Source organism: Dermacentor silvarum, chromosome 9, assembly GCF_013339745.2.
Source record: "Dermacentor silvarum isolate Dsil-2018 chromosome 9, BIME_Dsil_1.4, whole genome shotgun sequence".
Classification (NCBI taxonomy): domain Eukaryota; kingdom Metazoa; phylum Arthropoda; class Arachnida; order Ixodida; family Ixodidae; genus Dermacentor; species Dermacentor silvarum.
The window spans coordinates 149,035,406-149,051,553 of NC_051162.1; the positions used below are offsets into that span (position 1 = coordinate 149,035,406).

At 45.9% G+C, this 16,148-nt stretch overlaps 1 protein-coding gene across 6 annotated transcripts in view; it reads right to left on the minus strand.

The window, feature by feature from the left end:
- LOC119464527 (uncharacterized) overlaps nucleotides 1-11,846 on the minus strand; it is a 73,585-nt gene extending 61,739 nt beyond the window's left edge. Inside the window, exons 1-3 of one of the 6 annotated variants that reach the window (XR_007463471.1) lie at nucleotides 11,184-11,845; nucleotides 7,431-7,728; nucleotides 2,043-2,533 (exon numbers count right to left, since the gene is read on the minus strand). Coding sequence is in view for 5 of the 6 variants with exons in the window: in XM_049656099.1 (XP_049512056.1) it covers nucleotides 7,435-7,728; nucleotides 11,184-11,594 (705 nt within the window). In the remaining variant the exon portion in view is untranslated. Of the gene's footprint in view, nucleotides 1-1,030; nucleotides 2,534-5,343; nucleotides 5,480-7,430; nucleotides 7,729-11,183 lie in introns of those variants that run through there. The other 5 variants (XM_049656098.1, XM_049656100.1, XM_049656099.1 and 2 more) reach the window with 5 other exon arrangements.
- Between the last annotated feature and the right edge of the window lie 4,302 nt (nucleotides 11,847-16,148).

The window sequence follows — 16,148 nt, forward strand, 5'->3', positions numbered from 1 at the left end:
GTTTGGAGCAGCATGTAGCAGCATTTCTTTTTTAGAACAGTTTGGAGCAATTGGAGCAGCACTTCCATCACTGTATTAGCATCGGGAAAATTTTTGCCGTGTTAAACCAAGTTTGTCAAGCTATAGCACGGTTTTGCTTGGTAGAAAGCACAGCGGATACGAATCTACCAGCACTCGGTGTACTTTGTACACATCGCAGATCACTTTGAAAATGAGGCCCACGCGACTGCACACTTTGTCCAAATCGCAGATCGTTTTCAAGATATGGGCGCCCACGCAGCGTATGCAGCAGCTATCGGTAGTGGCAGGCTAAGTCCCAGTTTGACCTTGGCAGAGCTCGAACATTTACGGAACCAGGCGTTTTCTGGGTTTGTACCTGGGGTAGTTGCTCTAAAAGATATCGCTACAATATCGCGGCCCAGGTACTGAGCAGCGTCATAGGCAACGAACAGAGAAATAACACACAATTCTGGGGACTACTTAGGGAAGAAAAGTCTGGTGTGACGTCAGAGCGTCTATTGTTCTCCGGATCCAGCCAACATAACCAGCTGGCGTGTGGGGAGATGCATGTGTTACAAAGAACGCAAGTAGTCGTATCATGGCCCCTAGTTCTTGCGCAAGCAAGCCACTTGTATTCCCTAATCTAGAACTTTCTAATGATAGCGCCTGCAAGAGATACAGCCTTCGATCCCTATTGAGTGACGTGCCCACGCTTCCGCTTGTGGGCTGTAATTAGCGCAATTACAGAAGGCTCATTACATGACAAAGTTTTTAGTGACCGCGCACTAAACTAACGAAACTGACTGTGCTACTTTGGCTTGTCTGAAACCAGACTGACTCTGGCCAGCTTTGGCTAGTGCAAGTTTTTGTCGCTGTCGTCTGCTAAATGGGCTTACATTTGGAAATATGGTGTTGTTTGCTTGAAGTCAGGGGTAAGGTCGGGACTCGATGACAATTAACCAAAGGTCAGTGGGGCGCCTCGCATTTGGCGCTCATGGGAAGACTACAAATGAAGCTGTGCAGAGTGATATGCCATCATGATATACCTATTTATTTGTATGAAAAGTATCCGGATTATGACAAATGGTTCAGCAAAAATTACCCGGGTTTGGAGACATCACTGAAAGAGAAGCTTTACAACACCATACTGTAAACAAACTGTTTCAGTACACGTAACAAAATTACACTCCATAACATTGGAGCAATGAGGAGCAGTCAACAGAGCTTCAGTATCTGTTTTTATTATAGAGTTACAAAAATATAATAATCTTGGCATAATTTAAAGATTTTTTTCTTAAACACCTAGGGTGAAAAATAAAATGCTGCTTTCCGGAAATCTACTACAGCAATATTACTTTACATAATTGCGGTAAGCTTTATTCACATCACTTGAGTGGCTGCTTAAAGGGACACTAAAGAGAAACACAAAGTCAGTTTAGACCGATAAATAATTCCTGCAGAACTATATATTCCTTAACTTAACGGTAAGAGGTTGATTATTGCAAGAACAAAACCAGGTAAAAGTTCCATTTTCCGAATTTCACGTCGGAACCTCAGAGCCGGTACATTAGTCCGAGGTCACTGATTTCAATGTAATTTTTTTTTCAGATTTCGGCCGCTGTGGCTCGGTACAAGTTCTTTAAGCTTGCCAAGTTCAGTCTTTGACTCTTTTAGAATACAGTGTAGCCCATCTTTACCGATTAAAAAAAATTGAATAGACCTATGCAGACACCGTCAAAATTCATGATCCCCGGCATGCTGGTGCAGGAACTTCAATGTAGCTTCACAACCCATCTTTCATCTTTGCATCTTTTCTGGCTTAATAACCGTCTTTTCACGGTACGAGTGGCTTCCTTGGTATTGTGGAAAAGTGCTCTACTATTACCGCTAAATTATTTTTCTTTTTAATGTCGCTTTAACAAGTCCAATACTACATTACCATTGCATTTGAATTGGAAAACTAGAGCTAAATCGCTCGAGTACATGGCCAGCAGTGAAAGCCAGAGCCTGTAGCCTTTCCCCATGTATGCAGAGCACTCAACCTATTGTGAACGAGACGTGCAACTGCAGTTCGAAATTGCAAAATATCGCCACTATATGTGCAAAAATAAAGCTCTATAAGGTGCTCGCACACAGCAAATTAGAGATCTTATATTTGTTAGGTTGATATGACACTTCTCAAGATGGGTTTTAAAGGAGCTCCTTAGAGAAGCATCAAAGGAGCTCCTTAGTGAAGCATTAAAGGAGCTCCTGAAGAAACATAATGATGCACCTTTCTTGTTAATGCTGCTGTTCTATGATGTAGCACCACTGCAGACATCAGGTCCTTAAACCGCATCCAGCAGGAGGTTCTTGAAGGTTCAACTGTTCCAGGGTTACCTTAAATTCCCTCATTAAAGTACCCATGCACTTTTCACATGAACCCTTTCCTTTGCACTGCTTGCAGACCCTGCTTCTTCGTTTGTTACCTACGAGTAGGTAGCAGCGGAGTAAGATTGTGCCCACTGCCAGAGGTAGCGCACTCCTTTTCAGTCTAGAAAGAAAAGACAAGAGGAGGTATATGACAGATGCAGGGTGCAACTTGGGCAACAGTAGTTTGTTAGAGCAAGAAAATCACTGCCAATGGCAAAGAAATGCACTTGAGGGAACAGAAGACTAGGAACGTCTCATGACATGAGGAAATGTGTAGGCATAGGATGAAGTTGGCTGAGGCCAGATACAGGTACTGGAGATTAACACAACACTGGTGCATATGGACAGGCTTGGCCTGCATAATGTTACACAGAGATGGTACAAGGAAACATGGCGTCCTAATTTCTGTTTCTCGTCCCTGAGTAAAGGCCAAACATGTCCGTTCTGGAGACGTTTGCCTGACCTTGTGCCTAGCATGTCCTGTAGCCTCAGGTCATGCAATGCATGCAGCAGGTAACGGGTGGTCTATTAGAGGAACAGAATGGAAAGCTCAGTCGGGGATGGCAGAGGTGGTATGATGAAATCAGAAAACATGCAAGCACAGGATACAGTCTATCAATGTAATGGTCACCCAGTGAAAACCACTGATAAATTCCACTGTCCTGCAGTGGACATGAAAGAGGCCGATGATGATGGTTACACATAGCATGCAACTCCAGTTGATAAGGTCGACACGCGAAATGACAGTTATATACCTAGTGCCATGTAGAGAACATATGGAAACACACACCATTCTTTCCCATTACCTCAAATGAAAACTGACAAGTTGAAGTGAAGTGCGCATTTGCATAGTGAGCAACGAACATTATAATGAGGATAGCAAATTAATGATATTCTAGTTATGTATACCCTCTTGTTCAACCGTCATGTATATCCTCTCACACAAGTAATTCATTAAACGTAACATATCCTCACACTCATATTGTCATTTAGGCATCTGATTTTTTCCACACACATCCAGAGACAGGAACAACCTTGCTTATGATATTGCGACCATCACCGGTTCATCTGCCATCACAGAAAGAGTTACCTCGCACAAGGCATTGAAACAAAGAGCAAAGCATATAATATTAATGCGATCAGCAATGCTTGCCTACTTCAGGGACTTTTGAGTTTATCTATCCATTTAGCCTCTTACGTTGGCTCAGTGAGCTAAGTTGTCTACTAGATTGGGCCACTAAGTGTGTGCTCATGGTTGTGGTGCCGTCGTCATCATTCCAACTTTGTCATCTGGCTCTCATCATGCCCTCATCTACAGTCATCATCATTGTTATCCCATTGTCGTCATGCCATCATCGTCATACAGTCATCAACATCTCATTGCTGTCATGCCATCATCGTTGTGCTGTTATCGAACCATCGCCATCACTTCAGAAATGTCATCCCATTGGCATCCCATTGTCATCACACCGCCTTTACCATTCCATTGATGTCATTCCTTCTTTGTCATTCAATCGTGATTATGCCACTGTTGTCATGCCATTGTTGTCGTTATACAGCCATCATCATGCACTCATTGTCATGCCATCGTCATGATGCCCGTTGTTGTCGTTCCAGATTCGTCATCCGATTCTCGTCTTACTGTCGTCATGCTGTTATCCTACCAGTGAGATCATTTCAGAAACATCATCTCATTGTCGTCATACCACCATCGTTCCATCAATGTAATTCCTTCAATCATGATTATGCCACTGTTGTCATCGTACAGTCATCATGCATTCATTGTCATAGTGTTGTCATCATTGCAAATTCATCATCCGACGCTTATCATACTATCGTCGTCTGTTTTTATTCGTTCGCCGTGATGCTGTCACCGTCCTACCACCTTTGTCACATAGGTCTGCACATCATCTATCATCATCATCTGTCAACTTGACGAATGACACCTTGCTTCTACAGTTTGTCCAGTTAGTCTTTCGCCATCCCCCTGCGTGCAATGGGTATCCACATTGCGACCACTGCGCAAAAGGACACAACTCCAGGCTTAATGCAGATGTGGTACTCTTCCAGCATCATACCTAGTCCTGTGAACAGCGGCGTTGCAGTTGGAGGCGATGATGGCATCATGGCGGCACTGGTGTCTGCCACAGAGTAAACGAAGTGGGCTATCGTGGCATAGCCGAAGAGGAGCATGTAAATGTGCAAATTTTAGTTGATAGAGTGGCATCACCAAGACAGGGTCGCGGGGATCGTACTGAGCAAGTCCAGTTTACAGCGGCCCAGACCAATAAGCTGTCTACCGGTGGGTTGGTCCAGCGAGGCAGGACATCCAGAAAATGAGCGGGGCACAACGGGAACATCCACTCAAGAGTCTATTTCGAAGACAAGGGTGTCACTGTTCAAATGTACCACAAAGTGCTGGCCTTGTTCTTGCAACAACTCGACAGAGAGCAGCTGGAGGTGACTGAGACAATTCATCCTAGAGCAGCAACCTGATGCAAAATGTTCCCTTTTTCTGCAAAAGTTGCTGGTCACTTTTCGAGCACGACAGATTGAGCGTGAATGCTGTTCATTGCTGTAGTAGCTGCACTAACCTTTCAATCCGCCTCGAGGCTGGTCATGGTGCTGGTTCTCTCTGCTTCTGGAAGCTTCCCGAAACTGTAACCACGCCGTAATCTTGGTTTGTTTTCGCGACACAGCGTTGGACATTGAGGGAACCTAGCTGCAAGTTTCCAGTTTGTAATTTCTTTTCGTTTTTGGCATTTTTGTGCACTCTAGCTTGAGTGAGTGCATCCCGAAGCATCAGTTTTCGGTTTCGGCAAAGCTAGTCCGACAAGCGAGTGGTTAGAGCAGGCCGACAACAAATTGGTCGCATACAGGGCGTTCGACGTCTGCCGACGACTATTTGCACCACATTCCAGAGTAGTGTGGAAGGCATTCACCTTTTCGCCAGGCACCTGCGCACATCGGGGAAACTGGCTGGATTCGTGTACTTCGTTGACCGGATGCACTAAGTGGCCTGTGAGTGCCTCTTTCACGCCTTCGGAGGAGCGATAGGCCTCGGCATCTGTCATGAGCGAAGCAAGAATGACCCATGCTTGAGTACCCCTGCAGTACAGGAGCGTGCGCGCCTTGGCCTCTTTGGAAGTGGCAGTCAGACCTGACGCAAACGCATATACCTCTAATAAGTGTAGCCATGCTGGCCACTGACTTGGGTCATTAGTGAAGAGTGGTGGAGAGCGATGCTCGCAGTTACCAACGGAGTTGCGGGCTGCTCAGCGTTCGGCATTCTCATGCCATGAAGTGGCATTGTTCAGAGTGTGGTTGAGCTACCCAGAGCTCACTAGCAAGGAGAAAGTGCACCGGGCCATTGCCGTGACTTGAAGAACCCTGTCTATTCTCATCACACCCAATATATACGTTCGGAGAGTGCCATCATTCAGTCACTTGAGGCATGTTTTCTGCACCCTCTATAGCAATCTTACTGTACCGAAGGCGATCAGCATGAGTGGTAGTAACAGGGCTGTAAATAAGCGGAGGGTTAGGGTGTTCTAACACCTACCGAAATTATTGCTGCGGCGATATACTGCTCAGCGCAATTTACATATACCTATGTCATTATGCATATAATATCTTTATAACATCGACTTTCGTTAATTCGACCTTGACGGGACCGACGAAACTGATCGAATTATCAGGCGGGTCGAATTAAACAAGATGCAGAAAAAAACACCAACACTACTATTCATGTGCCAGTATTTGCCTGATTCTAACATGTCTCCGAATCAAATGGGTGACTTTCTACTTGTGTAAAGTTGAAAACTAACGTAGAAATTAGATTAAAATGCCTAAACAAAGTAAATATCTAGCACACAACCTATTCTATAGCAAGAAAAATATGTGTTGCACAATGGCGGCTGGTCTCCTAAGGTCAGCTTCACCACACCGTTTTTCAATACATCCGTGTTATGCAGCAATGCATACAAACGCCGTGAAGGCAGTTCTGGCTTCGTATCTGATTGCACTGCGCAGGCACTTTTCAGCCCATTATTCGTGAAAAATAAGGTGCACATTAGAATTAGTAAATACCATAATCAGACTCAATAGGGGAACAGCGCAAAAACACACGACAAGAAGGGAGATACACACCAGTGCTGGGTGTGTGTCTCCCTTCTTGTCGTGTTTTTTTACGCTGTTCCCCTATCGAGTATGTACCGACTAGCCCAAGCCTATACGGTCTTACCATAATCATACATGGTGAGCTACAGTTATCACTTGAAAATATGCATAGGGCAGGCCTAAAATAGGTGTTTTCGATGGGAGATACAACGTCTGTTCAACGCATCCACTGTGACCTAAGCTTTGCTGAAACAGACGCTGTCACTAACGGGATCGCTATTGGGGTCATCATAGGGGTCAGGAGCTTGCGTGCTGACTGACCAAGTTTGAATTATCCGGCAAAGTCTAATTTTAGCACTGAAATAACGGAAGTTTGGGCGCATAAAATTTCATGGGCACCAGCCAGAACAGCTGGTGGGGATCAAATTAACCAAAAAATTGAATTAACAGGAGTCTAATTAATGGAAGCCTACTATAATAGTATGTCATCGAAGGGCTTCATTCACACTTGAAAAGATGTGAGTGTATATTATAAAGTTTCAAAATAGCCGCAGTTATCCGTACGGAACCCCTCCCGAAAATAATTCATGGGTATGGCTCTGGGTAGTAACACAATGATTGTGACAGTAGAGGATGACTATGGCTGATTTGTTAACCATGTGCTCACTCATTCACCCTTCTATAGTTTTGACAGAGATACTTAGGCAGTCTACTGTCAAGCTGCATTAAGAAGTCTTAGTAGGCAAAAAACCCTTTTACGTTAGTAGTACAAAACGACATGGGAGAGCGCGACTGAACAACCTCTTTCCTACTATACTATGTTGACAATGAATCTGACTACCAACTGATTCCTACCACCACCACCTGTGGTTTACTTTTTCCAGCTTACAAACATTTACCTGTTTATCCACATGGCTCAGAGCCACTGTCCTGGAAGCTGACAAGATCATCGGTATCTGTCCAGCTGTTCAGCCTGGTAACAAAGGTAGCAACAGGTGGTGTCTGGGTTGACCTGTTGATCCCCGAGGGCCCGACTGCAACATCAGCTCTGTCACTGAACTGTGTGGCCATTTGCGAATGCACAGTCTTAGCCGATACAACAGCCACGTAGCCATATTGGTTGCTGGAGGAAGGCTGCTTTCTTTTGGTCTGTGCAGAGCCATGTTGGTTGCTGGAGGCAGGTTGCTTTCTTTTGGCCTGTACAGAGAAGAGAACAAAGCTTATGCAAAGGCGAGACTCGTTGTCGTACCTTGCAAAATTTTTTACCAATGTAAGTCTGCCTAGCACATCACACAAGCAACTTGTTTCATATGAGGTTGATAATACTTTCAAGGTACTTTGGCTTAATGGTTATTTAGTAGTGAAATTCCTGAATCAAATACTAAAATATTTTCTCATAGATATAAAGTTTGCGTGGAGTCCATTTGGTAAAAAAATGTTTATTTACATCATTAGATACATCCATGTAATGCCGATCACAACTGGACATCCAGTCTGCTGAGGAGCTTGTTAGTGACAACTGCTATCAGTTATCTGCTACACATAGTAATAAAACAAGGGAACTGCATTTTACCGGATGCACATAGTTTGTTGCATTCTTTGAAGACTATTAGTGTAGCACAGCACCGCATTTTTCTAAACAGTTTGCGAATACAAATATGGTGCGACTTGAATACACTAGAATGGAATGTTATAGCAAGCCCGCAAATTAACAGCTGTAGTGATTTTGTTAGTTTTCACAACACACTTTTACTAAGGAAAATTAAATGATGGACAGAGTAAAAGAGCACTGACTTCCAATTGATATTATTTTCGTGAAGAATTGAATATATACACCAGTGGAAGGAAAACAAGGCAAAGGAGAGCAAATGATACACATCAATTGACATCTTTAAAGAATGTGCTCACAATTGCCTCAAAACCCGGCAAGATATTCAAGTTTATGTTCTGAAGGTGCAACAGAAGGTGCACTGACACAAATCATCAAGCTTAATTATCATTTCAGCCTCAATAATTACACAAGTTAGCCAGGTCCGATGCTTTGCCATCAATTTGCATTCATTATAAAGAGGTGAGCATTCAAGTCGCGGCAGTGGATGCTCAAATGGCCCTCCACAGCATTGTGAACATTGTGATGCTCACGCAAACGGTCGTCATTTGCCAGTCTCTCCAACACATATTTTTCAACGGGTCAGTGGCACTGAATATAAAACACTGAGTATTGCACTCTTTCACTATGCCTGTCCGTTTTCCTTAGCATGTGTGTGCTGTGAGCACCATCAAAACGCACCGTTACGAAATCAGCCAAGCTTCAATCCTTGCAGGCTACAGTAAAGAGGCGCAACTGGCCACTCGAGGCACTTTGCATGTATTCGCGGGCTTCTTTCACACTCAGAAAAACACTTTTATGTAGCACGTATTGAGCACCAGAAAGCTGTATTAGGAGTTTATCCTGTTGCTAAACAATTTTATCATTGACACTTTTCATCTAATTATAATATTTTAGAAGTTGATTAATTACTTATGACTAATTATCTAATTAACGGAATGCAAAAAAATACTCTGAGTATCTCCAAGCGACGGCAAACAGCATAACCTTGATTCTGTCCAGCTACGTGGCATTTGCATATTTTTAAATCTTGCTGCATGATAGTTGGGACACCCTGTATATATATATATATATGGAGATTGTACACCACACAAAGACAAACTACTACCACTACCCGGACAAGACTGCTTTAAGAACGAAGATGCACATTTTTTTTCATTGCCGAAACAACACTTTGTGTAACTCCTGAGAAACGTTTTTCATTGCTAAGGCGTGCAGCCACTTCGCATCAAATTGTGCTATTTTTAAAAATAATATGAAAAAAGTTTTCGTTTACGAATTCATGAATGTACATAATGTATGTCGATGACCTAGTTGCATGGTACACAACTTGGAAAAGCAGACAGCGCTTTCGGAATTGTGGGCCTGCTATAGTATTCTATATTTAAAAATACAGGAACGAAGCTTTGCGCTAGAACTTCAATACTATCATATGATGCAAGTTTCACTCGCTTTCCGTGACCTGCTGTCGACTTGTTTGAAGCGATATTTGGAAGTAACTTGCGATCATGGTATTGTAGTCATCACACGACGCATACTGTTATTTGATTACACTCGGGAATTGATGAGGCAGACAGTCCGAAGCAGGGCGGCTTCCTGTTTAGAAGCCTTTGTGAAAATTACGGAAAGCATAGTTCGCAATAAAATAAGGGCCAGTACCTCCGAGAGATTTGAAAGTGTCGTGTCTCCTGACACCGTCTGTTCTGAAAATTGCCGAGACATTTAGTTAGGATGGGCTCTCCACAGCTAGCAGCACGTGTTACAACGGGGTAGGTGAGCCTCAACTAGGCGACTGGTCGTAGCAGTCTGGTATTGAGTGATCGGGCAGAGACGAATCGCTCTCCCTATGTCCATAATTATCTGCCAAATTCGTTCTTGATGGCTTCTATACGCATCCTCCCCCCCTCCTCACATCCATCACCCCACTCTCTTATTAAAATTCTTGTCCATTAGTCACTGTCGCACTCGGTGACCCCTAAAATTCCTATATTTCAATTTCTACGTGGACTTATTCACCTTCCCTGGCCCAGCACTCCTGTCCTTCATATATTTTGATGTGCGCAAATCAGCGTTCTGTAGCGTCTTCCTTTCCTGTCGCGTTTTTTGCCGTGTTAATTCTTAACAGCGCATACAAACTAGCCTAACAGCAAGCTAGCTCTTCTCAAGTTTATTAACATAATGAAAGTCACATTCAAGAGAAATAAAAAGAAGAGAAAAAAAAAGGGGGGGGGGGTGCTTGTTATGAGTTTCCTAGACAAGCAAGTCGCAATATTTTCGGAATGCTTTTCTTCCGCGAAGCGTGGTCGATCATTTGGTCAAGTACCAGAAATGAGAAGCTCTTCGATGACACGAATGCCTGGTGGAGAGCAACAATATGCCTCCAAGTTTTATGTACGCGCTCGTCCCATCTCTATCTATGTGTGGAATTTTTAGCGCTTATCCCCCCTCAGCCGTTATGGTTAACAAAATCCAGAATGAGGTAGAGGCATGTCATGAGTTGGGCGACAACGCTCTGTGCATGGGAGAGGGGATCATCCCCATGACACCCCTCTTGGGACCGCCCAGTAGCCCTCACAATACTTTCACATTCAAGCTTACCCTTTCATCCATGTCACTCTTTCGAAGCCCACCTCCTCAAACTTTCTGTTGTGTTGGAAAGGGGGTGGAGTTCGTCAGAAAATTTCGGGGAGGGGGGGTCGACCCCCATACCCTCCCCCCCCCCCCCCAGGCTACGCCAATGGTTTCAGCTCAACGTTTCATTAGTCACAATGCATGTATGCAGTCGTATATCCATAAGTCCGCACTTTCATCGGCACTTCGCCCCAGGGCACTCCAATATAAGTGCATGTATTCCTTGTGTTTGTACAAAAATTGATACATGAGCCCCCCCATGACTCTTTGATTCGTATTCAAAATTTCTGATTATCGTACACCCCTGTGTGTGTGTGCGTGCGTGTGCGTGCGTGCGTGCGTGTGTGCGTGCGTGTGTGAGCTGTTGGGCTCCCTTTAGGAGCGCTCTCTTTTGGCAGGCGTTCTCCCTCACCTGTCTCCGTCGCTCCCTCCGGGCAGCCGCAGCACGCGCTCGCTTCGCCGCTCGGCGCCGTCGCTTCGATGCCGCATGCCGCTCCCGCTCTGCCACTCTCTGCTCCTCGCTCTGATTTTGCCATCGTTCTCGAGCGGCTGCCGCGTGCCGTGCCCGCTCGGCCGCACGTTCCTCTTCGCTCTGTCGCTGTCGCCGTTCGCGAGCGGCCGCGGCGTGGCGCTCTCGCTCGACCACCTTCTCTTCTTCGCTTCGATTTCTCCGACGTTCTCGGGCCGCAGTCGCGTGGTGTTCCCGCTCGGCCGCTCGCTCTTCTTCGCTCTTGTTCCGTCGCCGTCGTCGCGCCGCCTCTGCGCGTCTACGCTTGTGTTCGAGCTCTTCTTGTTCAGTGCGCGGCCTCTTCTTCCTCGGCATAGCCTGCCCCGGCACATATCCCCGCCCTCTTGAGCGCAAGTCACCAACAAAATGCGGCGGTGATACCGTCAATGTTGGCCCCTACGAAAGACACTTACGGCCTTCGATTCCCCGTTGCGTGACGCGCATAGGCTTGTGGGGTATAATTAGCGTAATTGTAGAAGGCTCATTGCATGACAAAGCTTTCTAGCGACCACGCACGAAACTAACGAAACCGGAAGTGCTACTTTGGCTTGGCTCGAACTGGACTGACTCCGGTCGGCTTTGGCTAGTGCACGTTTTTCTCGCTGTCGTCTGCTAAATGGACTTACATTTGGAAATGCGACTGTTTGCTTGAAGTCAGGGGCAAAGTCAGGACTCGATGACAATTAACCAAATTAAGGTCAGTGCGACGCCTCGCATTGGGCGCTAACGGGAAGACAACAAATGAAGCTGTGCAGAGTGATATGGGCTTGACAAGTTTTGACGTAAGCTTAGAGCAAAATTTCTTTTATTATAGGAGAAACACTGACCAATGCACTGACTCACAGTGGAGGAACCTTACGCGACTGGTGCAGCTATGACCTACTGAGGTATAGCAATGCCCCCGGAAAGCATGCCACAAATCAGTTAAACACTGTTGCATCAGCGCACAACATACTCTGTGCTCTGCAACTGGTCCGGCTTCATTTTTGGAGAGCCAGCTCCTCGCGCTGCGCATGCGAGCTGACCATGGAAGAGATCCATGGAGCTGACGACCTCACCAGGGACGTACTCTCGGACGATCACTTTAGGCGATACTACTATCGCCTATCCAGCTCTAGCCTATCGCCTTCGCGTGACGTAGTGCTCAACCAGCCAATCAGCGTGCGCCTGATGGCCGAAGCGATAAAAGTAATCATACCAGAATCCGTCCCCATACGATGCCGCCGCCACAGAAAAATCTTGTCGTTGCAAGTTGTTCGGACATTTCTGTGGTCGAACTGGAGGACAGAGGGCCATCGCCGGAACCTTCGCGTCTGCAGAACCACGCTGAAAAGGCAGAAATCCGGAAAGCAGCTGCCCGGGAGCGAATGCGTGCCTGGCGAAAGCGCCAGGCAGCAAACGCCGCCGCTCGAAGTGGTCCGATCGAGGCCGAGCGGGCAAAAGCCCGGAGAGAAGCTGCCCGGAAGCGAAAGCGTGCTTATCGAGAGCGCCAGGCAGGAGACGTCGCAGCCATACAAGCTCGCAGAGAAGCAGACCGGGAACGGAAAAGAGCCGCGAGCAAGCGACTCAGGAAATTGGACGATAGAGCTGTATACAGGCCTTTAGAGAAGCGGATCGGGAGCGCAAGAGGTCCGCGAGAAAACGCACGGCGGAAGATGCTGTCGTCGCACATGCCCGTAGAGCAGAGGACCGGGAAAGGGGGGAAAAAATGCCAGGCCTGCGCGGCACACACAGCACAGTCACAGCGTAAGCTAGACGAGCGTTTCGACAGTACCATAGAATAAAGAACCAACAGTACTACCTAGTAATTTGAGTGAATGCGCCAGGAACGCGCTTGGGACGCCGTCGCGCGTGCAAGCCGACGCGTTCCATCGCCGATGGCTAGCGCCGTTCGGCCCAGCCAAGCAAGCGCTTGCGTGGCTCAGTGGCCACGCAAGTATCCGCCTCCCACGCAGCGGGCCTGGGTTCGATCCCAGCGGAGAGCGGGTACTTTTTTTTTTCCCATGCAATAGCGGCTACGGGGCAGCGGCGGCGGCATCATCGCGACCCGAAACGGCTATTGGAATGAGCCCATAACAGCTTACGCTGTAAAAAGCCACCAGAAAACGGCAAGTAGAAGAGAACGGCAGCATGCAGTAGCAGCACAGATTCGAGGTGGGACGAGGCATACTTGGGCAGCTGGTTCAATATCAGCAGCCAGTTTGGAGCCCCCTGCGACTTGTGCAATCGCCCGTGCTACCAAAGTAGTCTGTGGCCACCGCTCGCTATGTATGCGGATTTGCTGGTGCAGCTGTTAATCTGTCCGAAGTTCCTTCTAACGTTCATGAAGCAGCCATTCTGTCCTATCTAAACTCTATTCTGTCCTATCTATATGCCTCTCTTAGGGAAAGGAGGTGTGACCATCTGACAAGGTACATGAGCATGCTCCAAGCCCTGAGAATGAAGCACAAACTGCCATTACCTCAACTGTATTAATATAAGACTGCATTGCAGAATAAACGCTGTTTTGTTCAATAGTGCTCCCCTGCGCATCATATTCTAAAAAAAAAAAAGAACCGTACATTTGCACATCAAACTTTTTATTAGCTTCCGAGAGCAGGGGTCGTTGCGATCAGAAAAGCATATGGCATGGCCACAAGACAACACGTGCAGTAGAATTGCGAAACTGGAGAGAACGCGAAGCCAATGTAGTTGATATTTCATGGTGCCTTTTTCATGCTGCTTTATATAGAATTAGCTCGTAGAGCACATTACTTAAGAAATGAAGGCTTGGATAGTTAGACGCTTGCTATGCAAACACAATTATGAAAAAAAAATATAGACTCGTTTCTTTTCTTTTCCCCCACTACGGCGTGCCTCATAATCAGAACTGGTTTTGGCACGTAAAACCCCATAATTTAATTTTTTTTTCGTTTCTTTTCTTTGTTTTTTTTTAAGTTAGAATAGTATGTGAAGCCAAACGAAATCATTCTATTGTAGCACAGCTTGATAAAGTCTTGGCACAACCAACAGCCTTGGCACACATCATGCCAAGGCTGTTGGTATGACTCTTAGCAGTGGCAAGTTGCCTCTCTTGCCACTTTCATCTTCCTTTCTTTGATTAAGAAAATGAAGGTTATTGCTAATTTTGCATCCATGCAAATGGTGCATTTCACTTTAACAAAAAAGTAAGTTTCCCAGAAAGGTAATAATTAGGGTGTATGAATATTCGAAAATTCATAGATTCGTATTACATCCGAAATAAATGGAATATATTGATGCCTGTGTGAGAGGAAACGCGGTTCTTAAAGTTTGTTTTATCTAATCTAAGAATGTGTGTCTGATTTTGTGTGTATTATGTCATTTCGTGCTGCTGGCTAAATTTCGCCTGTAAAGCGTGCTCAGCCACTATACATCTAAGCTGTACAGAAGACGCAGCCCCTCAGTAGCAAGGGTGTGGGGTCAGCGGGAGTTCATTCACAGCGCAACGAAAAGGGACGGGGGTGACTGCACAAAAGAATCTTACTGCAATACGAACGCTCTTTCCGGGAGCACACATTCAACAGGCCGATCCTCAACAGCGATTAATGACAGCTGGCACAGTGTCAAATGCCTCCGAGTTTACGGGCATTTGATGCTATATACACTCGAGCCTCGTTATAACGAAGTTGAAGGCTAAGCCGAAGTTAGTTCGCTATATCCATTACTTCGTTATACCGACTATTGTCATTTACTCCACTATACATATGCCCAACGGTATGTGCAATTTTACGCAGGCAAAGAAGATCACGGCTTCGCGGCTCGTCGAACCGCTAGGCAGCCACGTATGCGATGAAAATTCAATAAAGCAACAGCAAAAGACTCCGGCGTGTGCAACACGCAACTTTTTAGCACCTGACGCGACAGCCGTAACGATACAGTGTCCTATAATTATGTCCCACTGTTATGGTCTTTCGCTTTTGCTTTACACTTGGTTCGCTCGTATTGTTGTGAAACCCGTCGAAGTACACGGCCGACAGGTCTTGGCAGTGCCAGAAACGTGGACGTACACGCGGACGCGTTCAGCCCGTGAAAGCTAAACTACCTGATCCGCCGTTTTCTCGTGGCCCCTCGGCTCCGCTGTGCGTGCGCTTGGCTTGGCTTGGCTGGCTTGGTTTCACGAAAATAACGGAAAGTGCGTCTATATATATATATATATATATATATATATATATATATATATATATATATATATATATATATCTTCGTCAGACATACCTGCTACAGGGATAGAGAGGTGCGATAAGATAGCAGTGCTATGTGTGCTGGCGGTGAGAAATACCAGGGCTGCTCGACGTCGTATTTGACGCGGGAACTTTGAACTGCCGCGCCGATCGAGTACGGAACCGGGCGGAAAGCGTCTTGCTCGGTGCGCAACGGTCGGTAATCTTGGTTTTGGAAATGAATCTAGTTCGTTATATCCATTGGCAGAACAACTGTATTTCGTTAAAACGATTAAAGAACCCCGTTTATTCGCATCACACCCATTATATATATACATTCGGAGGGCGCCACCATCCAGTCACTTGGGACATGTCTTTTGCACCCTCAACTGTAATCATACTGTACTGAAGGCGATGGCGGTAACCAAGGGCAGGGTTGCGGCCCTACCAGCAGTTATCGCTGCGGCGATATACTGCTCAGCGCAACCTACATATACGTATGTCGTTATACATATAATATTTTTACACAGTCGACTTCCGTTAATTTGACCCTGAAGAAACCGACGAAATTGATCAAATTATCAGGCGGGTCGAATTAAACAAGATGCAGAAAAACGCGCCATCACCACTATTCATGTGCCAGTATTTGCCTGATTCTAACATGTCTCTAAATCAAATGGGTGACTTT